The 23,818-nt window shown below is 34.8% G+C and overlaps 5 protein-coding genes across 9 annotated transcripts; all 5 read right to left on the bottom strand.

Moving 5' to 3' along the window:
• Positions 1-361: 361 nt before the first annotated feature.
• On the bottom strand, positions 362-4,759 carry LOC109165697 (sugar transport protein 1-like). Its single transcript, XM_019314576.1, has 5 exons — positions 4,721-4,759; positions 2,394-2,538; positions 1,956-2,278; positions 998-1,621; positions 362-883 (listed from the first exon to the last, which is right to left on the bottom strand). Exons 2-5 carry the CDS (start codon positions 2,521-2,523, stop codon positions 422-424), a joined length of 1,539 nt encoding a protein of 512 aa, XP_019170121.1. The 5' UTR covers positions 2,524-2,538; positions 4,721-4,759; the 3' UTR covers positions 362-421.
• A 62-nt stretch (positions 4,760-4,821) lies between these two features.
• Positions 4,822-7,664, bottom strand: LOC109165696 (glucan endo-1,3-beta-glucosidase 1-like). Of its 2 annotated transcripts, none has more exons than XM_019314575.1 (5): positions 7,257-7,664; positions 5,899-7,176; positions 5,630-5,657; positions 5,310-5,498; positions 4,822-5,228 (listed from the first exon to the last, which is right to left on the bottom strand). In XM_019314575.1, exons 1-4 carry the CDS (start codon positions 7,336-7,338, stop codon positions 5,324-5,326), a joined length of 1,563 nt encoding a protein of 520 aa, XP_019170120.1. In that variant the 5' UTR covers positions 7,339-7,664; the 3' UTR covers positions 4,822-5,228; positions 5,310-5,323. The 2 variants fall into 2 exon arrangements, with proteins under 2 accessions (XP_019170120.1, XP_019170119.1); XM_019314574.1 differs by having other exon boundaries at positions 4,822-5,235; positions 7,257-7,663.
• Positions 7,665-8,440: 776 nt separating this feature from the next.
• LOC109165701 (5'-adenylylsulfate reductase 1, chloroplastic-like) lies at positions 8,441-10,846 on the bottom strand. 2 transcript variants are annotated; one of them, XM_019314581.1, is made up of 6 exons: positions 10,624-10,846; positions 10,355-10,524; positions 10,137-10,263; positions 9,511-9,859; positions 8,976-9,407; positions 8,441-8,886 (listed from the first exon to the last, which is right to left on the bottom strand). In XM_019314581.1, the coding sequence occupies exons 2-6, from the start codon at positions 10,488-10,490 to the stop codon at positions 8,656-8,658; spliced, it is 1,275 nt and encodes a 424-aa protein (XP_019170126.1). In that variant the 5' UTR covers positions 10,491-10,524; positions 10,624-10,846; the 3' UTR covers positions 8,441-8,655. The 2 variants fall into 2 exon arrangements, with proteins under 2 accessions (XP_019170126.1, XP_019170125.1); XM_019314580.1 differs by having other exon boundaries at positions 10,355-10,498.
• A 304-nt stretch (positions 10,847-11,150) lies between these two features.
• LOC109165702 (autophagy-related protein 8C-like) lies at positions 11,151-12,643 on the bottom strand. Of its 3 annotated transcripts, none has more exons than XM_019314583.1 (6): positions 12,470-12,643; positions 12,290-12,355; positions 12,082-12,137; positions 11,919-11,971; positions 11,463-11,581; positions 11,151-11,363 (listed from the first exon to the last, which is right to left on the bottom strand). In XM_019314583.1, the coding sequence occupies exons 2-6, from the start codon at positions 12,327-12,329 to the stop codon at positions 11,263-11,265; spliced, it is 369 nt and encodes a 122-aa protein (XP_019170128.1). In that variant the 5' UTR covers positions 12,330-12,355; positions 12,470-12,643; the 3' UTR covers positions 11,151-11,262. The 3 variants fall into 3 exon arrangements, with proteins under 3 accessions (XP_019170128.1, XP_019170129.1, XP_019170127.1); XM_019314584.1 differs by having other exon boundaries at positions 12,543-12,643; XM_019314582.1 differs by lacking the exon at positions 12,470-12,643 and having other exon boundaries at positions 12,290-12,463.
• Positions 12,644-19,305: 6,662 nt separating this feature from the next.
• Positions 19,306-20,806, bottom strand: LOC109164921. The gene is made up of 2 exons (XM_019313479.1): positions 19,742-20,806; positions 19,306-19,540 (listed from the first exon to the last, which is right to left on the bottom strand). The coding sequence occupies exon 1, from the start codon at positions 20,276-20,278 to the stop codon at positions 19,793-19,795; it is 486 nt and encodes a 161-aa protein (XP_019169024.1). The 5' UTR covers positions 20,279-20,806; the 3' UTR covers positions 19,306-19,540; positions 19,742-19,792.
• Positions 20,807-23,818: the final 3,012 nt, after the last annotated feature.

Genomic DNA, 23,818 nt, shown 5'->3' with positions numbered 1-23,818 from the left:
TCTCTGTCACCTTCTTTCTGCAAACAACACCTTGTTGCATACTCTTTACTCAAATCACTCCCACTCTCCAAAATTCTAATCGCTGGCACAATTATCCCACCCCCCTTAAGCTTGAAAGCCTGCAATATAATTACTTGACACTGCTTTGGAAGCTTTCTTAATTTTCTGTTTTTATTTTTATTTTTACAACATTTATTCTAATTTTAGTCATGCATAACAAAATAAAATAATCATTTCAATTCCTGCATGCCAACTATTAAATATGCAAAATAGTTTTACCAAAATATATTCCAATTACTAACTACTTATTTCTCATGTTCAAACCAAACACACTATTAAAAATTTAAAATTTTCCTAAGATTACATCAGTATAGAAAATATTTGCTAACTACAAAAAAGAAAAAATAATATATCTATGCTACTAAACAATCTCAATATCTAGCGTTGAATTTCTTGGATAATCAACTTGGGCAGTGTACTTTTTCCAGAACCAATGGTGTTTCCAGACAACACTCATGTCTTCAATAGGAATGTTCTTCGTCTCCGGCACCAGGAAGTATACAAACACAGTCATGGCAACCACGAAACAGGCGAAGAAGATGAACAATCCAAACTTTAAGTGACACAGCATGTTGAGGAAGACTTGAGCGACGAAAAAGGTGAAGATCATGTTGACAGAGACGTTGATGCTCTGAGCCGCTGATCGGATCTCCAACGGGAATATTTCACTGGGCACGAGCCAACCCAAAGGCCCCCACGACCATGCAAATCCAGCAACGTATGTGCAGATGAAAGTCACCACCACTGCAGCAAACCATTTGGGCAAATCCCCAGGATTTCCACTGGTTCCAAATTTCACCCCAATGCAAACTGTAACAATAATCTACAGCAGCAGATTGTTTAAATTAAACAACATTAATCAATCTTATTAATTAATTAGTACACATTAATATGGAAGGTTGAGATAAAACTGTGAGTATAAAATGATTTATGTTACCTGGCAAATAAGCATTTGAATGCCACCTAGAAGGAAGAAGAACCTTCTCCCAGCTTTATCAACAAACCCAACCGAAACAAAAGTGGCGAGAACGTTAACGACACCGGTAATCACAGAAGATACAAGAGAAGCATTGCTTCCAAACCCAATGGTTTTGAACAAGACCGGGGCATAGAACATGATGACATTGATGCCAGTGAGTTGCTGGAAGAATGGAATCATCATTGACATTACGAACTGGGGCCTATACTTCCTTTTCACGAGGTTTGTCCATGGATGCTTGATTTGGTTAGAAGCATAGCTAGCAGCAACCAAGTCGTTGAACTCTTCGTCCACGTTGTCTACTCCCCTGATTCTTCTCAACCTGGATTTGGCTTCGCCGTGGTTCCCACGCTCAATCATGGAGTTTGGGGTGTCCGGGAGGAAGATGGAACCGATTGTGATGATGAGAGCAGGAACCACCGCGCCGCCCAAGCTCAGTCGCCACCCCCACGAGATCTTGGCGAAGAAATAGTTGGCCACATTGGCTATTAAGATCCCCACTGTGATGAAAAGCTGGAAGCCAATGTTGAGTGCTCCTCTGTATTTTGATGGCGCCATCTCAGATAAATAAAGTGGAACAGACTGCACAATACAAACAAAAAATTTAAAAATAAAAAATTCGGTCAATTCTTGAACAAGGGAATTTCACCTTGCCTATTCCCCAGCCGCTGCTGCATTTAGTACGCAGTTATATATTATACATATGTTTAAAAATTCTGCATTATATTATATTCATAAGTAATGACGGTTGGTGTAATATACGATGATAATATAATCGTGTATATGTATACCTCTGATCTGTTTATATACTAAATCCAAGTCTACTTATATTGTGTTATGATTAACCTTAGCTCTCAAGCATATATGTAAACATTTTTAGTATATATAACGAATCTAATTGGTGATCGAAGAATACCTGATTGGCAAATCCAATGCCAAAACCCAGCAAAACACGGCCAACGATCAACATCCAAAGAGCTTGAGCGAAGCCGTTGAGGAGAGCTCCGATGCAGAAGATGAAACCTCCGGCCATCATGGAAGTCCTCCGCCCCAATTTTCTGGTGACATACGAGGCAACCATGGAGGAAACCAGGGCGGCCAAGTACAACGAAGACGTAAACATGGTTAGAGTTTCGCTGTTAAACTTACAGTACTGATTCGTGGAAGAATCCAGGCTCTGCTTTCTATAAACATCCGGAAAAAACCTTTCCAAGAAGGTATCCATTGAAGTCACACCCCCTACCAGAAATCCAAGAAACATATATAACATCAATTTTCAATAACTTATTAAGATAACCAGGCCATTAAACTTTATACATATATATGTCGGAAAAAAACTTGTAATTATATATACCTGAAATCCCGATATCATAACCAAAAATCAGACCACCCATGGCAGCCACCATGCAAGTAACAATGACATATCCAGTAAGTTTTCCGGGATATTCCTTGGTAGATGCATGAGCAATTCCACCGCCAGCCATTGTTGGATTACCAAACTAAAGAAAACCAACAAGAGAATATATAGATTATAACAGTATGCAATAGGAGGAAGCTAAGCTAGAGAAGCAATGAGAAAGTAAGAAGAGATCCAGGTGTATTTATAGTTTGGATTAGATACTATTACCAGTTATAATAGGACAACGCATACAGTTCGATTAAGAATAGAAATTTTTGTTTCCAAAAAAAATAAAAGAATAGAAATTCCCAGTTCGATTAAGAATAGAAATTATAATTCAAGTAGACTACACTATCCTAAAAAGACAATTATCTATACACGTACTTAAACAAGAACCTTTTTTTTTTTTTTTTTTTTTTTTTTGAAACAAGAACGTTAATTTACTTGTTTCTCAAGTTAAAATCAAACCGTACAACTTTGTTTTGTAAAAGATTATATCATGGACCCAAGATCCATTTTGCTACATGGATCTTAATTATTGATATATCTTTATTTTTTATATATTGTCTATTTTTTTTTATAAATTTATTATATTTTGGTATAAATTTATTTTTAGATTATTACAACTTATATCATGAGTTTATTTTGTTATGTAAATCCTGATTCACGATATAAGCATTTGTTTATGTCCCATCGTTATGCTATGGACCCGTGTCCAGCATGCTGGACACGGGTAACAGTGCCGTTAGGCACTGTTATCTCCTTTTTTTTTTTTTTTTTTTAAAAAAAATTTCAGACCGCTTCATTATAGGAGTATATGTTCATAATTTTATTACTATATGTTAATAACTGTACATTCATAACTCCATAACTGTACGTTCATAACTCTATAACTGTACATTCATAACTCCATAACTGTATATTCATAACTCCATAATTGTACATTCATAATTTTCGAAGTTCTATGTTCACAATTTTAGAGCTCTATGTTCATAATTTTATCACTATATGTTCATAATTGTAAGTTCATAATGTCAGAGCTCTTTGTTCATAATTCGATCAATAACTGTACATTCATAATTCCATAACTGTAGATTCATAATCTCATAACTGAAGATTCATAACTCCATAACTGTAGATTCATAACTCCATAACTGCACATTCATAACTCCATAACTGTATATTCATAATCTTCGAAGCTCTATATTCACAATTTTAAAGCTCCATGGTCATAATTTTATCACTATATGTTCATAATTGTAAGTTCATAATGTTAGAGCTCTGTGTTCATAATTTCATAATTGCATAACTGTACATTCATAACGGCATAACTATACATTCATAATCAAAAAAAAAAATAACGCCGTTAACGGCAAAACACGCGCAGATTTTTTTTTATATAACTAAATGATTCGTTTTTTTTTTTAAAAAACGACGTCGTTTTGGGCCCATGTCCACAATTCATTGTGGACACGGTCCAGGGCATAATTTGCCGTTTATGTCTACGTGGGCCATGGGGTTTCAAAATTCAGCCCAAGTTGGTTTTCAATATTGGGCCAAGAATGGGGTTTGCAGATTGGGCTAGGGTTCAAAAGCCCAAATTCCTGTTTTTGGAAGCGTTATGCTGTGCAACTGTGTGCACCATGCGGTTGCAAAAATGATGTCGTTTTGACATCTGACTTTAAAAAAAATCAATTTCGATTGCTGTTAACAGCGTTATGTTGTGCATAATTTGAATTATATAATTCATTCGTTCTAGATATATAGTTCATTCGTTCTGAATATATAGTTCAAATTATGCATAACATAACACCGTTAACGACAATCAAAACTGATTTTTTTTTTTAAGTCGGACGTCAAAACGACGTCGTTTGCAACCGTATGCACCATGCATGATGCACATGGTTGCACATCATAATTTGCCCCTGTTTTGATCTCCTAATGTTTGTCTGGTCTTGGATTAGCCCTTTTCATTTATTAATATAAAAATAAATATAATAAAAAAAAAGTGGGAATGCATTAAAAGTAGAGCTGTTAATACGGGCTGGCGGGAGGGACAGAGCAGGTAAAAAAAATTCGCTCTTTGACAGGCTGCTATTTTCGAAACCCACGATGGATTGGCCCGACGAGCAAAGTCCATTTTGACGGCTCTAATTAAAAGAAATTGCCATACAAAATCCAAAAACAGCTATGAATGGATTTTTGCGTGGGGACTGTGAAGTGTTGAGCAGCAACCTGCTGGACCCTTGTGATCCAATGTCCAGACCCTTTTGTCAACTTACTCAAATAGTTCTTCAATGCAACACAACTTTCACCTTGTGATCTTCTCCTCTCCCTTCAACCCATACAATAAAAATTAACAAATATTAGGGAGACCATGCCATGCCATCAACACAAACACAAATGATCATAGATTAGTGAATGTGATTTTTACATCTAATTTACATTAAATGGAGAAGCCCCTCACTGCCAAAATGCAGGTAGTACATTCTTTATTTCCTTTGCACAACCCATGAATTGAATAGGGGCATAGAAATTTTCAAAAAAAAAAAGAATAGGGGCATAGAAATCTGGAGGAGAACGAAGCAGTTTATGTTCTTCAGTTTCTAAAAAACGGAACCAAGCTGTCCTAAAACAAAAGATTTGATTTTGTTCGTCCTTCACCTTTTGATGCCCAAGGTTCCAACCTTCTTCCGTTTTATTGCTGTCTTCGACGCTTTCAAGAATTTCACTAAATACAACATTTTTACAGAGCGCCCCTCCATCGTGCCTCAAAAAATAAGCTTCTATCTGCAAACTGTTAGCAGTATAATGAGTCCACTTTAAACAATATCATCATTCTTCTAAAGAAAATGCGTAGGATTTTGGTACCCGAACAATTTTTGTCACGAGTGGAATGAATAACAAATCAAACAGAAGACAACGCCCCAGAAAACGTGCACAACTTTTCTGAATGCACTTATTTGGGTGTGACGTGCAGGGGTGAGTCTTATCGTGCATGCACCGCTTGCTATTGTTGAGTTCCCCGTCTGGCTTGTTCTGTTATTGCTTGTAGTCTTACTGCACCCACAAGAATTCAGACTTAAAAGTTCATAACTACAAACTTTCCATAAATCAAGAATTTGGAAACGAGAATGACGAGGAGAAAGGAAGGACAATAACGACAGCAAAGAATTGGAACTTTTGTTTACCTTCCAGGAAACACACAGCTCCCGTGACCTGCAGAGTAAAGCCCGTGATCATTATATGTAACGGGAAGCAAAATTCTTGAATAATAAGGTTGCTGGAAGCATGGTCAAGTTACCTAAAGGACGATAACTATATTGCCAACAAGTTTTTAAGTCGTTTTGTGACAGTAAACCAAATAAAGCTATCCAATTTACGTCTAAAATCTCAAGATTCTTTTAGCACGAACTGTATATTGAATGGCATATTATGAAGTAGTATTATGTGCACTTACTTGGATCAGTGGTGGTGATTGTAGCAGAACCCTTGAAGTCACAAGAACCAATAGACTTTCCTTCTTTCTGGTAATAGCTATCGAATGCATAAGACGCATGGTTCTTCACGTCATTAGGCTTATAACAGCTCTCCCCTGGCTGAATTTCTGAGCAATTTGCCATCCCCGGGCCACAAGCCCAGTCCAAAGCAGCCTGCAAAGTCTTTTTATCAATCCCGTCCATGGCTATGCAATATGTTTGGTTCGTCGTATCATTAGCCAAGAATGTACCACTTCCGGATACATGAAGCAAGTAAACAGGCGTTGAATTCCCATAAAACAACCCCCAATTAGCCTCGGAAATTGGAGGTGACCTCAAATCCTCGTTGAACAACTCGTATATATACACATTAGAAGTAATTTCCGGATGCAATGGCGTTCCAGCATGATCGAAAATATGCTTAATTAAATTGGAATTAAAGGTGTCAGCATTGTCAATTGTAGCATAGGGCTCTTTAGAGTCCCCCTTCGAAGGCCACCCCGTCTCAGTAACAAGAACCACCACATCCGTAACATTCAGATTCTTCATCGAGTAATACACAGAATCAATCATCGCATCAAACACGTTAGTGTAGTGAAGCAAAGTATTCGGGTCCACCATTTCTTTGGAAGGTGTCAAGGGCTTGAAAAGCGAATTCTCCAGAGGCACAACCCCCTTGTTCTGCATAAACACATAGTATGGGTACAAATTCATCATCAAAGGAGACCCAGTCCTGGACAAGAACTGCAGCAATTGAGACACAACCGAGCTCAACGACTGATTGAAAAAGGCCTGGGAAGGCGGGAACGGGTCCAAAACAATGGAAGCAGCATTAGGGGTTGAAATCTTGATCTGGGTATGCAAATTAGCAGCCACCAAAGCACTGTACAGAGACTCAATTGCAGGCATAAGCAAAGGAGCTGAGCTGGGAACAGTGGTCAACACTTCATCCCCAACAGCAATGGCAGTAATGAGAGTCTGTGGGTAAAAAGCTGCCACATTGCGCCCAATCCAGGCAGCAGCAGTGGTGTTGGAGGACCCTATGGCAAGAAGCTGATTGTTGGGCACACTCACAATAACCCTAATCTTAGTCTTGGCAAGAGCCTTGAGCATTTCAGGGTCAGCATCATATAGCCTTATGTGTGTTATCTTCTGCAATTGCAGAAAAGACACCAAGTCTGCTGGAGACACGAAATTGGAAACATCTGTGCCTATGTTCACCCCCACATATGGCTCTTCTTCACCTTGAACCTTAACCTCTGCAAAAGATTCAAACTTTGACACCCAAAAACAAACAATTACAGTAACTAATTAAAGGGTTGGATTTTGGAAATAGCACCTGGGTAAAGGTGGGAGCTTGGAGCAATGGCGACGACAACGAGGAACACGGAGAGGAAAAGGGCGTGCTTAGAAATCGCCATTAAGGAGAGGTTTGAGGTTTTCTTGTACCATCTTCCACCCCAGACCTCGTTAACGTTTGCATAATATCCCAGGAAATTTAGGCAGCTGTGCTGTTTGATGTTTTTCTATTTACTGTTTGAGAGAGGTTTTGACTTGTAAGATCTGGCGTTGAAAGAAGAGAAAGGACTCAAGTAAAAGAACACTGTTGGATCTGACTTTGGCTGTGAAATGAGAAATAAAAACCCTTTGAGCTGAGGACCGACAAGGGAATAATCTTTTGAGGATTATCTGACGTTAACATAGTTATTTAAATATACCCTATAAACTAATCTAATCTACTTTGCTCTGTAGATTAAAGTGGATGGAAAGTTTTCAAAGATGATGGCACTATGGCAGCCTAACTGCCCTTTATCCTTTTTATCACCATGAATGGATACAAAAGTTTAGTAGTCATTTGCATTAATAATTGGGGCCTTTTTACAGGGAAATTTGTCTATAAGCTCCACAGGGCACTGTACAAAATAAGTTTTTGTAGCTTCATTGTGTGATGCATTATGCATAGTAGGTAAAGATGAACTTCTTGCCTACTTGATGGATCTTGAATTGCAGGGTGGCCCAGACATAACTCGATTGATTAATCATTTAAAAGTAAGGTTACACTAATCCAGAAAAACCATGTGAAATTTTTTGCTTACAAACACCATTATACAAGCACTTGAAAAAGCTTGAGACGGAAAGTGGGAGCTTTTAGGGTATACCGGGTTTAGGGTATAAACTATTTGGGTGACGAGGAAAACCTGCAGTCATTATTTGAAAGTGTGCAATGGGTAAACCCCGCCTTGTGACCCTAGCTAGCAAAGGACTACACGAATGTAAACTAGTCTAGATTACCCATATACGATTGACTCATACCAAGAAGACTAATAGACCACGAACTTGTAACCTTGTGGTTACTAAATAAACAATCTAACTAACTTGATTGGGTAGCGACAGAGGATAAACTATTTTGAATTGAAGGGGGTGGACCTTGGATTCTTAACTTGAAATGACCAAAACTGCCTACATTGTATGACAGATGTCAAAGCAGCTGTATGGATGACATTATGGAGTGGTGATTAGATGTAGGTGGAAATGCTTTTCTGTAAAAATGCTTTTGCAGGAATGTTCCCACTGCTTATTACATCTGTAAAGTGGATGATGAATGCATCTGTACTGTTCTACCAAGCCACAAGGCTATAGCATGGGAGGGCAAGAACATCCATTTTCCATTGAAGAAAACTAATATGTACAATTATTGGATCTATGGATTGTGGAAGAAGAAGTTACAGATTGTGAGTTCATCTTAGGGCATCCACAAAAGCCAGCAAGGAGTCTGTGTCCCTCTTCTCCGACCCATACTTGATCGGCCGAGATGAGTTCTTGGGGAAGAAAAGGATGGTGGGGAAGCTCACAAGCTGCAGTTCTTGCTGTGCAAATGGTTTCTGCTCACCATCTGCCCTGAACTTTGCAACCTTCACACCAGACCCTGCTAACTTCCCTGCCAGTTCAGTGTATGATTCTTCCATGGCCTGCAGGGAATTGAATCATAGTTCTTTGCTGTGATTATATTATGCTCAACGGGAAGAGATAATACGGGGTCGGGGGTTGATTATATTACCTGGGAGAAGCGGCACCAGGGGGCGTAAAGAACAACAACCCAAGGCTCGTCCTTTCTGTCTGCCGTTTTCAACATGTTCTCGATTCCAGGCCTGGTTAAGGTTACAATGTTGTTGGTATTGAAAATGTCACGTTCGATGGTGTTGGCACTCGAGATTAATGTGTCCTTAACGTTGGCTTTGTGCAAACCGCATTCCTTGGCTGCTGCATCTTCCCACCACCACCTCCCTTCTCTCTCGTGCTGCCCGGGGAGGACAGGTCTGGTGCAGGGTTCACACCCGATGGAGATGTATCCCCGGGAATGCAACGAGTTCACGGGCACATTCATCACTCTCAGGAAGTCCCAAACATCCTTTCCATCCACATTTGCCAGAGGGTTCCACTTCACCAAGCTGCCAACCCCGCCATCCAGGCCCTCAAACGAGGGGTCTACCTGTTAGGAAACAATTATTTCTACAGTCTCCCACTCTATTCATATAAGCGTGACACCTTTATTATATGAATCAACATTAGCAATATATTATATCTAGTACTACCTGCACAACTGGAATTTCAGATCGAGTGCCAGGGGATTGATCCTTCCGTTGCCCAGTGATCCAGGCGCGTAACTGCTTTAGCGCCCTCCTCAACGGCCTCACCTTCCTCACACGGCAGCACTCCTGGTGACCATCCTCATAAAACGAGAAAAGCCCCTTGCTCCTCACTAGCCCCTGAACTTCAACCGCATCAGGAAACATGTATTCCACACGAATTCCATAATGTTTCTCGACTGTGTCAAAGAACCTATAAGTCTCCGCGTTTAACCTCCCAGTATCGAGACTGAATACTCTAAAGGTTCTGCCAGTTAAGCGTGCATACTCAATCAGAACAACATCTTCTGCCCCGCTGTAATATAATTACATACAGCATATCAATATACAGTGCAAAAACAAGTTTAAAATCAGTATATGATTACAAATCCTAAATTTTAAGGCAGCCTTTGATTCCAAAGGCTAACAATATCTCGAATTAAGACTCAACAAATGAACCACATCTATAACCAAAGAAAATGGACAGACAATTAGTCAAGACTATAATAATTCTATAAAGATCCAAACTTATTGCAACTGAAAATCAAGACAAAACACCAAAAATTATCCTTAAAATTTGGTTCTGTAACTACCTGAAAGCAATAGCAATGTCATCCCCAAATGTCTCAAGGGCTTTATCTACAATCTCAAGAGCAGAAGCATTTTCCAGCTGCTTAGCAAGCTTTTCATAGCCTTCTGCCCCTAATTTCTCAGTAACCTCTGCAAATTTCCCATATACCAAATGGCAAACCGGTCATTTCAATCCTCAGAATCATAAATAAACTAGAGGGACAGACAATTCACAGCATACCAGGAGCTGCAATTGTTGCTGCTGAGACAACAACTGAGTCGTTAGCATTCAATGGCTTCACCGCAGAATGTCTCCGGGAAAAGCTCAGTGCCGTTGGTTGATTATGAGCCCTATCCAACGGCTGAAAATATCCCATTTGTAGTGCTGCAAAATACTCCCAAAAGGTCCAACTTTAATCAAGAAAATCCAAACCCGTGCCTCAAAATTAGCTGAATTTATCAAAAACCATGTAAAGTTTTAATCTTGACAGAAATAATAACAACGGGTACCTTTGGGTTTTCCAGTAAAAGAGCCATGAATTGTTGTTGAAGAACTGAAAGCCAACGCCATTGTAAACACAGAATTGAAATTTCGAGGTCTTCAAGAATGGGAGAGAAGTGGAGAGGGCCTAAAAGAGGGTCTGAGTAAACGATGGCATTGTAGATTCATTGAATCTGGACGTGTTTTCAAACTCACAGAGATTTCTAATCTTAGTCAGCATTTTCGTGATGTGGCGGCCGGACCAGCAAACAGCATTTGGCTGTTGGATTCTGCATGTTTTGGTTCTTAATTGGCGAATCTATCCTCATTTATATATAAATCATTCTAATACGGTGTATATATTGAATTTGAATGTACTATAAATCATACGTGTGATCGAAGATTCAAAACTATTGCAGTATGTTGGTGCATAAAAGGGATCTGTCTACTTTGAACATAATCTCCATATTGTCTCTAAGATTCGAATTTTAGTCTCTTTCTCTTATACACTGTCTACTAAACCAGTAAGCTAAGTCCGTGGGGTTGGTTAAAGATTTCCTAACAAATGCTAGTGTTGATAAAGAATGCCAAAGAATTTACAATTATTTCCAACTTCATTCTATATATGCTGGACAGATTTACAGAAACATACAGATTAACATCTATCTTTACAACTCATTGAACCCAAATGTGTTTTCTCCACTGTAAGTCATGTAAAGGAAGCCATCTTCATCCTTGTTTTCCTCGAAAATTGCTGACATCAATGCAGCTGCAGACAGATATAAAAGGATTGTATGTATATATTAATTAAGCCAAAATCAAGATTAATTGTTAATTAAGAAACTGAGACAGTTAGTTGTTTGCTAACCAGTTGGTGGCAGTGTGTTATTGACAAACATGAATACTGTTTTCTCATCAGGAATCTTGATCCTCTTCCGAACCACATACACAAACTGCCCAACTGTAAGTTCAGCAGGTACAAGGTATCTATACAACAAAAAACCAACACATCACTCTGATCTACTGACCTTTTGCCTATTCTGAATGTGTTCCGTCTCAATATTATGAAAAATTTGATTAAAAATAACATCAGTCAAGACTGGTTAACCGAACTCGATACATAAAATGGGACCGAAAAAGTACTACTTTTAATCCTTCTACTAGTTTCCTGAGCAAATATTACTTGAATTAAGGACGGTTTTCAAGAAAAGTTTGCCAAGACTAAAAATAATAATAAGAAACTCAAAATGTCACAAAAAGACTAAAAAAAAGTCTATTCCATATTGAGAACATACTGATATAGGGAAGAAAGATGAGAGCTTACTTTTTGTTATCAATATCAGGAACATCACTCCTTTCTAACTTCTCAACAATCACCTGATGAATGTTAACACAATAAGGTTGTCAATTAACAGAAAGAATCAAGCACTATAGCAACACCGTACCATATGAGTAAGAAAATCATCACCAAAATTGCAGTATCTTACTGGAATCCTATCCGGATACTTCTCCCTGATGCGACCACATTCTTTTTGCCGCAATTCTTACCAAAACAAACCAAAGATTTCAGAGATTCAATCATCACAACATGGATAGATATATGTAAATTAAAGAAGAATATTATATAAGCAGCAGATCAGATGGAGAAGAATATAATGAAGAAACCCAAGTTAAAAAGGGTTGAATGATGAATACCCAAAGGGTGTTCAAGCTTGAAGGAGCTCTTAGCAGCCATGTCAAGATTCCAACTTTGATCTCTTCCTGCACATTTCAGACACCACAGAAACATCATCACGATCCCAGATTCTGTACCTAAATAATTATAAATTACTGAATCTACAATTACGAAAGTGAGAGTGCATGCTTATATATTACGTTAGTTTCTGTATATTTTGGGTAAGAGTGCGGAAAACTGGAAAAAAAGAATAGCAGAGAAAAGCCAACACACGCAAAGATGCAGTCTTTCTATCGCCCAAGCCAAAGAAATGAAGGTTTGTGAGAGGTTTGTTGAAGAAAAATGCAGGATGATAAAAAACAAAAAAAAAAAACAAAAACAAAAAAAAAAACAAAAAAAAGAAAGAAAGAAAGAAAAGAGAAACTGATCAGACAAGGTTAAAGGTTTATTACTCTTGCACGAAACGGAGGGATAAAGCTTCGGTTACACGAGAAAAGTCCCAACAAAGATAACACCACTGCATAAGGTTACATTAGACATTACATACATAAACAAATAGAGAAATTCACAATTATTATTTTATAGTGTGCATATAATAATAATGATATAAGTGGTAAACAATACTAGAAAAATTTTATGCAATAGACTTGATCACGAGGATGTTGACAAGAATTGAATTTGTAACTTTGATACTGAAATCATGCTTCACTCATTCGATCACCTTTCAGAGCGACTAATTGTCTCATTCCACTTTGATTATGCCTTTAGTAGTGCATTGGCTTTTAACTTTTAAGTATATAAAAATGATTAATATTAGTCTTGCAATTATTTTGTCTTCGTCACTTTTGATCCTCCATTATAATTTCTGGCGAATCTTTGTTAGGGACAAAAAAAGCTTGTAATTTCTTGCAACTCAACTTTGATTTTTGCATTAAAAAAAATCTCAGTTTATTTTCATTTGAATCACCAATTAGTAGTGACAAATATCATGATTTTCTCACCAAACAAATTAAAGTTTAAATAAAGATTTCCAATTGAACTTTGCCAGAAATTATGACAACAAAGTATCAAAACAGACAAAAAAAAAAAAAAAAAGAATAGTTAAACGATCAAAGTGGAATTGGTCGAAAAGTTATTTTGGATTTTTGGACAGAAAATGAGAACATTTCCAACCAAAGAATTGCCGGATGCATATCTAAATAAACCTATCTAGGTTGGCAAATTGGCATATTACTTTTCTTAGTGTAGAAGAAGATGTTTTAATGTTTTTTTTATTCACTACCCCTTTGTTTAACAAGTGCTGTTCGTCAAGGTTAAGTATGATCTTGTCTCTATGCAACACAACCAAACAAATATTGGTACGAAAGGCCAACTCAATAATTTAAAATGACATCTTCACATTTATATATGATTGTTGTATCATATCATTAATTTATAGACTAACTGAAAATAAAATGAAATAAATTTTACTATATAATGTTAAGTATAATGTAAAGATGACATTTGCATCGTATATATATATACCTAACTAATGTGACTTAAAATGTTATTTTTGATAATAAAAAATTTCAACAAAAAATTCACATAACAATCAAATACGGGATACCGAAAAAATTATTGACATGTAGTCTTTGTAAGGAAATATAACGTTACCCTTTTGCACAAAAGATCAAATAAATGAAATCATTAAAAATTCTACAATGCTAAAAAGACAATGGCCCTGTTTGATAAGATAATTAGTATATAAGTAAATTTTGGCTTATTTGACCATTATTAGCTTTTTGACTTGGTTAAAAAATCAATATAAGTGTTTGGTTAATTATCTTTTTGTAACTTTAAAATGTTAAAATTAATAAAATTGCTCAAAGTAACTTTTTTAATTAACTTTTTGAGAAAAGAAATTATACCAAACAGTTATCAGCTAACAGTTAATTTACGAAACATATTTTTACAATCAGTTAATGTTATCAACTAGTTATACATTCTAATTAACCCAATCAGTTAACAGCTAACATCCATTTACCATACACGACCAATGTCAACATGGTATCATTTCAATACAGTAAAATTTCCCATTAAATCATTAAGGAAAACTGTGAGCATCAGATTTGGTGGGCAGGCTCAAATTTCTAACTTTAGGTTACTCAATTCCATCGTCGGTTCCAAAAATGTTTTGATTTTTCTAGCTTGGTTGCAGATAGTCGCCAATGATCTCTTTTTGAAAAAGTCAAAAAAATTTTATAATTGAATGAATATATAGAATATAGGAATAAGGTTCAAATTGGCCACTGAACGTAACTTGAAAATGCAATTAGGCCACTGAACGAAAAAAAAGTGCAATTAGGCCACTGAACACTCCAAAAATATGCAATTTCACCTGATAGCAGGTTACCCTCAATTTTAGCAGGTTATCTGCTTACGTGGCAGCTGAGTTGGCATTTTTAATAAATTTTAAATTATTTTTAATAAATTTTAATAATAAATTTTTATTTAAAAATTTTTTTTAAAAATACAAAACGACTTTATTTTATTTTTTATTTAATTTTTTTTTCAATTTTTTATAAAATTTATTATTAAAATTAATTATTAAAAATTATTTAAAATTTATTAAAAATGCCAACTCAGCTGCCACGTAAGCAGGTAACCTGCTAAAATTGATGGTAACCTGCTATCCAGTGAAATTGCATACGTTTTGAGAGTTCAGTGGCCTAATTGCACGTTTTTGGAGTGTTCAGTGGCCTAATTGCACTTTTTGTTCGTTCAGTGGCCTAATTGCACGTTTTTGGAGTGTTTAGTGGCCTAATTGCACTTTTTGTTCGTTCAGTGGCCTTATTGCATTTTCAGGTTATGTTCAGTGGTCAATTTGAACCTTATTCCTAGAATATAATTCTTGTACCATAAAATTATAAATTTAATTTTTTTAAATATCATCTTGACCAAATTTAGCATACAAAATCTTCATAATATAATTTATTTGGTTGTATAATTTGTTAACTATTAAAAAATTTAAAACTTCTAAAGAAAATTTTAATAATTATAAACATCACACGTTTTTGTTTAGATCCTGTCCCACGTTAATCGACCCAAGTTTTTGTTCAAGAATCCTTCCAACCTCGTCAGTACATATTGGAAATTAAAGATTTGTTTCTTTGAACTTTTGGTCCTCACCTAGCTTTTGATTAAATACATATATAATATATCAACCTCCTTTTTTTGTTGTTGGGTTGTTGGCAAATTCAATGCTAGTTGGCTTGCTTCTCCTACCCCCCACCCTCTCCACCTCCCCCACCCACCCATACGATATATATATATATATATATATATATATATATATCTTTTTTTCACTGATAATATCCCTTACAACTATGTGTTATTATGTCTGATGTATCAAATAATACTATCGACATTGTTACTAATAGTACTTAAAATAATCAACAATATACACCGGCCACATGATTGTACTGAATATGATAGAAAAAATTTATAAATAAACATATTGTTAGTGTTAATTAATTTAGTAATCTCAACATAAATTACTGGACTTCCGTATGAAGCCGTCAATCAAATAAGAGAATGTATGTTCGATCAATTTGGCAAAATGTTAATCCCTTTTATTTAATGAGTGGCGTGCTTAGAACGGTTTTGTATAGTTGTAGTCTCACAAACGTCTGTCAACCAGAATATACTAAGGTTACAACAATTTTTCCTCCAAAGGGCAATACTCTTAGTGACCACCTAACAAGTCCTTCTCAAGATCTGTCACTCTCAACTGCACAGCATGTCACGTGCACTAATACTAGTAGGAAATGAAAACTTTATGATCTTACACTTGTATAATAGACAATGTCACGTTTAAATGATAGGATACTAAATTCACCTTTCAAGCCCCGCTACAACACAACAAAAACAATGTAGATATTATAGGACCCTCATAAGACTAGTGTTATGCGTTTACAACTAGGATATGCTAACTGCCTTTCCACTACCACCGTCTTTATTCTGCATCTTGACCCTTCCTCAATTCTTATTCCTCTCTGGCCACCCACCCATATATATATATATATATATATATAAACCCTCTCTCTTTACATCCTATGGATCCATCTCTCTACACCATTTGTTAGTGCCAGGCCAGGCCAGCAGCAAAAATATATTTATGTAAGGTTTATGCAAGATATTGGTCCGGATCAATCATAAAAACTTATTTCTCCATCTTTCTTATTATCACACTTATATATATATATATATATATATATATGTAAGTTTTTTATTTGATTGAGCCGTGCCAATATCATGCATATAACTCTTACCATCACAAATCTTCATCTCCAGTATTGAAGGATGCATTCAGGTATTATTCATTCTAAGCTCACATATATTATTCCAATTTTTAAAATTTATTTATTTGCATTTTATTTATATTACTTTCGATATAATTTGAAGGATTCGATTATGGCCGCCATGTTTACATGCAGGTTTGAGCAGCCTGCAGCTAGACGATAAGCCTGCAGACTGCAGTTGAATATTTCTTAATGTATGACAGCTCATCCTTAAATTAAATTAAGGTGCACGACCTATCGTCTATAATTCTATATTAATATAGAAAATAGGTAAGGATAAAACGTTTGTTTTCAAATACTAAATCTTTAAGGTTTAATCTATGAAACGCATTGCCGTTCTTTAATTAATTTTCAATTATCATTTCTTTTCCAATAATAATTTTGTTTGGGGGAGGTTCGGAGGGTCGAGTCCTGCATCTTCTGTTAGAAACGTGACTCTGACTGTTATGCAAGTATAAAGAAATAAAGTTGTGCATTCGATATTAGATATAACTTTTGATGTAGTGGTGAACATTTGATCTTGACAATTAATTAGATAAATTTGAATCTCATGGCAGGTCCTATATATTACTCCATATATATTTTATTGTTGTTGTGCATGATTAATGTTGTCATAGTTATATTGTTGTAGTTTAGAATGGAAAAGGGGGCATTGATTTCAAGTGGGGATTTAAGAAATTAAAGTATATATGTTGTTGGGTAATGGTGGTGGAAAATATAATTTAGACTTTGGGCAAAGTATTCTATCACCTATTGTTGCTTGTTGGAATTAAAGATTTATCTATTCATAGTGCTTTTTGACAAAGAGGCATGATTAGGTAAAATTTATACATTGAGAAATAAAAATTTTCTTCTTATTTAACGCTTAAATGATGATTGATTATACTGTTAAGTCAATTAACTGAGATTTGAAGGTTCTTCACCATCCTCATTTAATTTAATGTTGCAACAAGTCCTTGTAAAAGGTCAAATAATTGGACTCTCCCGAGCTAGGATAGTTCTTAAGGTGACGTGTAAATATTGCTTCTTTCTGGATTTCTCCTTCTTTCATGAGAAAGAAAAGATAAGAATGGAGACAATAATATTTGCTTTGCTACAAATGGTGAGTTATTTTCAAGTACCATGAATAAAGGTGCACCATATATGCTTGTGGCGATAGTGCCTTTTGGGGAAATAATGTCATGTGATATAGTACGGTGATGCTTGTTGACATTAGCCATTGTTCCATTGAGCTTTTGTACAATTTTGTGTAAATGCAAGGGGCCCAGGAGAGCAAAAGAGTCAAGTTAAATTAATGTAATATTTGTTTATACTTACTTTTTCAACTTACTGAAACACAACAAGTCAATACTGCTCGAACCCATAATATTTTATTTGGGAGAATCACTTCGTGTCACTAGACCACAAAGTTATTGACTACCTTATCAAAGTTTAATTGATTTGAGTTTTATCAAATTAGAACTTGAGTCAAGTTCAAACAATCAAACATATTCGTTAAATAATTGAGTTGAGTTTGAGTTTAAAACCTTTTTTTTTTTTTTTGAAAGAGAGCTTAAAAATTATTAACTTGTAACTTAATTGAAGTTCAAATTAAACTTGAAAGTTTAAGGTCAAATCGACTAAAAGTTTGAACTTTATAAAAATAACAAGTAAATCTTGAGTGTAAATTATTAAATTCAATCAAACCCCAAACACTATAACTACTTTGAGCTACATCGAATTTGAGTCTAATAAGCTTGAGATTGACTTGATTGGTATGCACAGCCCCCAAGGCCCAAGCAACCCACAAAAGTTTGAAAAAGGGTTTGAAATCCATAATTTCATACAACTAAAATGTTCTTATGTTCTTGTGTAATAATAATAATAATAATAATAATAATAATAATAATAATAATAATAATAATAATAATAATAATAATAATAACAATAACAATAACAATAACAATAACAATAACAATAACAATAACAATAACAATAACAATAACAATAACAATAATCAACACGAATATTTTTGTTATTTTTTCATTTTTTCCTTTCTCAAGTATTGGCACCCCATGAATTGCAATTCAACAACAAAAAAAAAAAAAAGAGAATTACAATTCCATAAAATTGTAATTTCCTCTAACCAAACACTGTTATTGAGGCCGACCTTTATTGAATTACAATTTAATTACAACTAAATTACATCAAACCAAACGCCTTGTAAAGGTTTCAATTATTTTGCATTGGTAATTTAGTGGAATTTCAATCAGACCCATTTAAAAGCTAGTCTCCTAAAAGCGTTTAAATATGCATATTAATTTAAACTCCAGAAATCATATGCTTTAGTTGGGTTCAATATCTTAATCGGATTTCACTTTCTTTATATATATAAATTATATGTATGGGGTGAGTTTGAACTTTATAGGAATACCTAACTTTTAATGACAAAAATATATAATAAGTCACAAATTTTGTAGTCAAGCGGCATGAAGTGACTAGTTTCAGTAGGTTGAGAAGAAAAATATATGAACATATATTATCTCTAACAAGTCAATAGTATAAAAAAAAACATATAATAAATAAATTCCATTTATTATTGTTATTATTATTCTCTCTTGATTGCATCATAGAACAAATGATTTAATACTTAAAAGGTGAAACAAAAAAAAAAAAGTATCATGATTATTATGGTCAGAAATCTGGATAACCATATGTCGGTACGGACTTATACAATAAGATTGTAAAGAAATAATAAGAGCACCAAAAATTCTTAACAACAATGAAATTGGGAGTGGATAACTCCAAAATATAATCAAGAAAGCAGATAGGGTAGAAGAACAACCATTTAAGAAACAACACAACAGACAAAAAACCTCACATAGTGCTCTACATAATACCATACGCCGTAGGTTTGGTTTTTCTCTCCTGAGAAAACAGCTCAAAATGGGCAACAACCAAAAAACCTCACATAGTGCTCTACATAATACCATACGCCGTAGGTTTGGTTTTTCAAGAAGATAATAATGACACCACGTAGATTTTTCTCGCCGCTCAAAATAAGAATACGATATGGCTTAGGACTTCTCGGGTTTCTGGGGATGACATTGAATAATAAAGAAAGACTAATAACCCGAAGAGTAATTTAACCCGAACCTTATATATCTGTCTGGGTTTGCATCGATAATCAATGTGGGACGCATGTTATTTTTCGAGGAAGCCGGTCTTGGTCAAGATGGCATTTCTCAATTTGCTGAGGTCTCTTCCTTTCAGGGTCCTCCCAACACCTTCACACATGGAGAAAGATGCAATCTGAGTTCTTGCAAGCCTCCTAGCTATGTACTCATGCGGTGGGACCATCTCATTATCATCATCATCTTCTTCTTCTTCTTCACTATCCCCTTTCATGGCGGCACTTTTCCTGCAGTAAATCTTGGACCAGTCAGGAATACTCACCGGAGCCGACGACTGCTCCGCCCTGCTGCACCTCCGTTCACGGCCGCCTGTTCTCGGAGCCACAGGCAACCGCCAAGACGCCGCCGCAGAAGATTTCCTCATCATCATCACCTTTGATGGTGAGGTTTCCCTTTCAGTATTATTAGCAGCCCACACTTCTTCTTCCTGAAACTCTTCATATTCCGCTGCCAGCTTTCCTCTGTTTCTGCTCCCCAACCCATAGTAGTCTTCCATTTCAAGAATCACTTTTTAAACGTTTTGAGAAACCATATGTGTATATATAAATGGTAACCTACAAAACCAGGGAGGGAAGCTAGAAACTAGAAAGGTTGTGAAAACCCAGAAATTCGTACTGGTTTTTTTTTTATAGAAATCTGCAAAGCAAAATCACAGATTGCAAGGGCTTCCAAACAAACCTAGCTAGCTCAGCTCCCTGCAGGATCACAGGGAAGAAGACAAGCAATGGGCAGATATGGAAATAATAGTGTACTATAACTGAAACAAAAAAACAACTATAAAACTGGAAACTGAAACAGAAAGTCACAAAAGAAAATTATGGTTTTCATGACACCCTCATTCTCACTCTGTCCCATGCTCTCATCTCAATGGTGGGTGGGTCTGTTTCTTTTGTAGTTACTACAAATGTTATAAAAGAATCCAAATACCCCATAGGGGAAAAAAGGAAATGAAGAAAGAAAAAGTACAGTAGTGGTCATGCCCTAGACCCTTGTGGTACTAGGATTTTGAGACAAAGTGGAAAAGATGAAAATGGTGGTAAAACACTTAAACATGCAATAACTTTTTTTTTTTTTTTTTAAAGTTGGTATAAGCAAAAAAGATTTAGACTAAAAATCCACCTTAACGAGACTGTCGATTCAATAGCAAGGAATCTGTCCACTTTAAACTCTGTTGCCGCTGAGGTTCAAACTTTAGTCTTTTGTCCCAAATATTGTCCACTAAACCATCAAGCTAAACACAATAGAAACATTTCAAAACTGCTAACAAAATAAAACTATTAAATTTTTTTAGATTAATCAACCAATTAAGTTATATTCCAAAAATGTAATTTGGTATGGGAGATTTTCTTGAAGTGGGGATTTCTGATTTCTCTATGCATTGAAACTGTTGATATATGTGTATATGAAAGATATATATGCAAATAAAAAGAGTGGCATTTGATTGGGAAAGGTGGAGAGTAACGATTGGGCAGGCCAACTACACAGATTTTTGTAACCTTATCCTTAAAAACTCAACATAGGACAACTAAGCTTTGCATTAAACCACATAAAGTGAGTTACTTTTTTTTTTTTTTTAGTAAATGAGGATGTATGCCTAGGAGAGGGTGCTAATGGAGTAAAAGTATTTGGTTGGCTGATTTTACATTGAGATTTGACAAGTTGCAGTGGGGGAGGGTGTTTTTTAATTTGAGATTTGACATGAATGTAAGGTTAGGCTAAAAGGTGTTTACTTTGTTGTTATTAATTTGCAAGTTTTAGTATTATTGGACAAATTTTATAAAATTATTTTTTACTTTTTTTTTTATTTTTAGAAATCAAAGATAATTCGCAATCACTATTTAAATGTGTATACTAGGTGAATCTCACATTATGACTTTAACATGTAAAAATAAATCAATCTATGTTATCCATAATTGATTGACTAAAACTAAGAATGTCAATAGATCACTCTTATTTTAAAAAAAATTACTTTTAATTTCACTATTTCTTTTCAATTTATACATATTATTTTATCACATTAATGCACCTTTTTTTCTTTAGCCCCACTTGGTCATTTTAACTAAATCTTTAGTGAAAAATCATCAATGTGTGTGATATTTCTAATTTGAAATCATACACTTCTATCCCAAAAGTATTAATCACTACAGTGCAGTGTGAACCCTGGTCCATATTATAATGATTGTCTAATAAGAGCCAATAAAATTAAGTCTATAATCGAAACTAAAAAATATTTGTCCAGTTGGTTGAAATGAATGGTTCATATTATTTTGATTTTAGTATTTTTTTCTACTTTACTCTCTATTATATCATTTATTTTTCCTAAATATGCATGCATTTTGTCAGTATAAACTCTAGTAACGAATTATTCTGTTAACTATTTATTATTATTATTAACTTACTGATTGATTTTCACAAAAAAAAATGTCTTAAGTACAAATCGCATTCTAATCAGAGTTAACATGATTGTTAAACATATATACTATGGATTCTATTGTCGGCAAGCAAAATAATTTTCAGAAAATTAAATTGAGGGAGATAGCTAGATGGGGAGTAATGAGTGATGATGAGGAATAGATCCTCTATTATTGAATATTTAATGGACGTATCAAATAAAAACTTTCGCTAATCGACGGACTAATTAATTAAGATCTTGTGTTCATGCAAGATTGATCAATAGGGAGAGAGATTGGGGATGTTTTTTTTAGAAGTAAAGACTTAATGCATTAAATCAGAGTGAATACAATTATTCAGAAAATGAGGAGGATTATCAAATCACTCTTCACAATCTGATATAGAAATGACTTTTTGAGTAATTGTGTGGACAGCACAATTCGCAGATCGCTTAGCAAAACAAAACACAATTCAATACCATCTATAGTGGATGCCACTTCTTTTACATCATTAATAATAAAATTATACGAAGAATGAAAAAACTCTGAACGTAATACAAAATAAACAAGTTGCGAGTACAGTGTAGTATAAATGTATAATTGAGTGCAGCTATCAGCATACAGGAAGAGGAAGTGTGATAGATGGTCATTGGATATATATAATAACTATATATGGATACAGAAAGTGGTGGGTATTTTATGTAAGCTAGGATATGATAATGAGGGGTCTTCTCAACTCATCAAATCAAAAGACTTGGCCTTTAATTTGGCTAAGCTAGAAGGGGACCCCTCAATGGGTATGTGGGTCAACGTTTGTCACTTCCCACGTCGTCGTGTTATATTTACGATGACACAGTATGATCACTTAAATGTTTAATTAAAAAAAAAAATAGACATTTTGAATTGATAGTTAATCGTTTATAGAGTTTAATTCTTAAGTGAGTGTCTTATTCAAAACTTTTTAATATGATATATGTATATCAAAAATTTTGATTCACCTATATTACTAGTGTATTAATTAAGTATTAAAATCTTACTTATAACTTATTCGATTCCATTTTATAACTAACTCCTTTTTATTTGCTTATTTCTATTAGTATTTTTTAAATAATTTTTAAATTTAATTTGTTTTGTTTAATAGTACTATTAATGTAGTTTCTAAATATATAAATGTTACATATTAATTTTAAACTTAATATTATGAAAAGTTAAGTTGTAAATAATTTAACTTCAGTTAAACCTTGTGAATCGAACCCGACATATAAAATATGACGGAGAGATTAATTGCTTTAGTTTACTATGTTTAAAAATGATGTTTTTAAGTAATATTATATACTCACTTCTCGCTACACTTTTTTGGGTGACGAGAGAAACTTGAGGGTGTGTACGAGTCTACGGGATAAAATTCTGATTTTATGTAGTAGTCTCCAACCACACATGATAAGTAACTCCTGCTAATGCAACACATTCTAGTTGATAAAAAAAAGGTAATAAATTACATTCTTTTCATTTTTTTCTTCCAATAAAATTAGAACACGTGACAATATATAATTTATTTCATAGAAGTACATTTGTCATTTTCCTTCTTTTCTTCTTCTTCTTCTTCCTTTTTTTAGTGTTTCTATAAAAGGGTCGGAAAGAATATA

The sequence above is a fragment of the Ipomoea nil genome, unplaced genomic scaffold (genome assembly GCF_001879475.1).
Source record: "Ipomoea nil cultivar Tokyo-kokei standard unplaced genomic scaffold, Asagao_1.1 scaffold3069, whole genome shotgun sequence".
In the NCBI taxonomy this organism is placed as follows: Eukaryota; Viridiplantae; Streptophyta; class Magnoliopsida; order Solanales; family Convolvulaceae; genus Ipomoea; species Ipomoea nil.
Note: the sequence above shows the minus strand (reverse complement) of the source record. Positions and strands in the feature narration are given on the sequence as shown.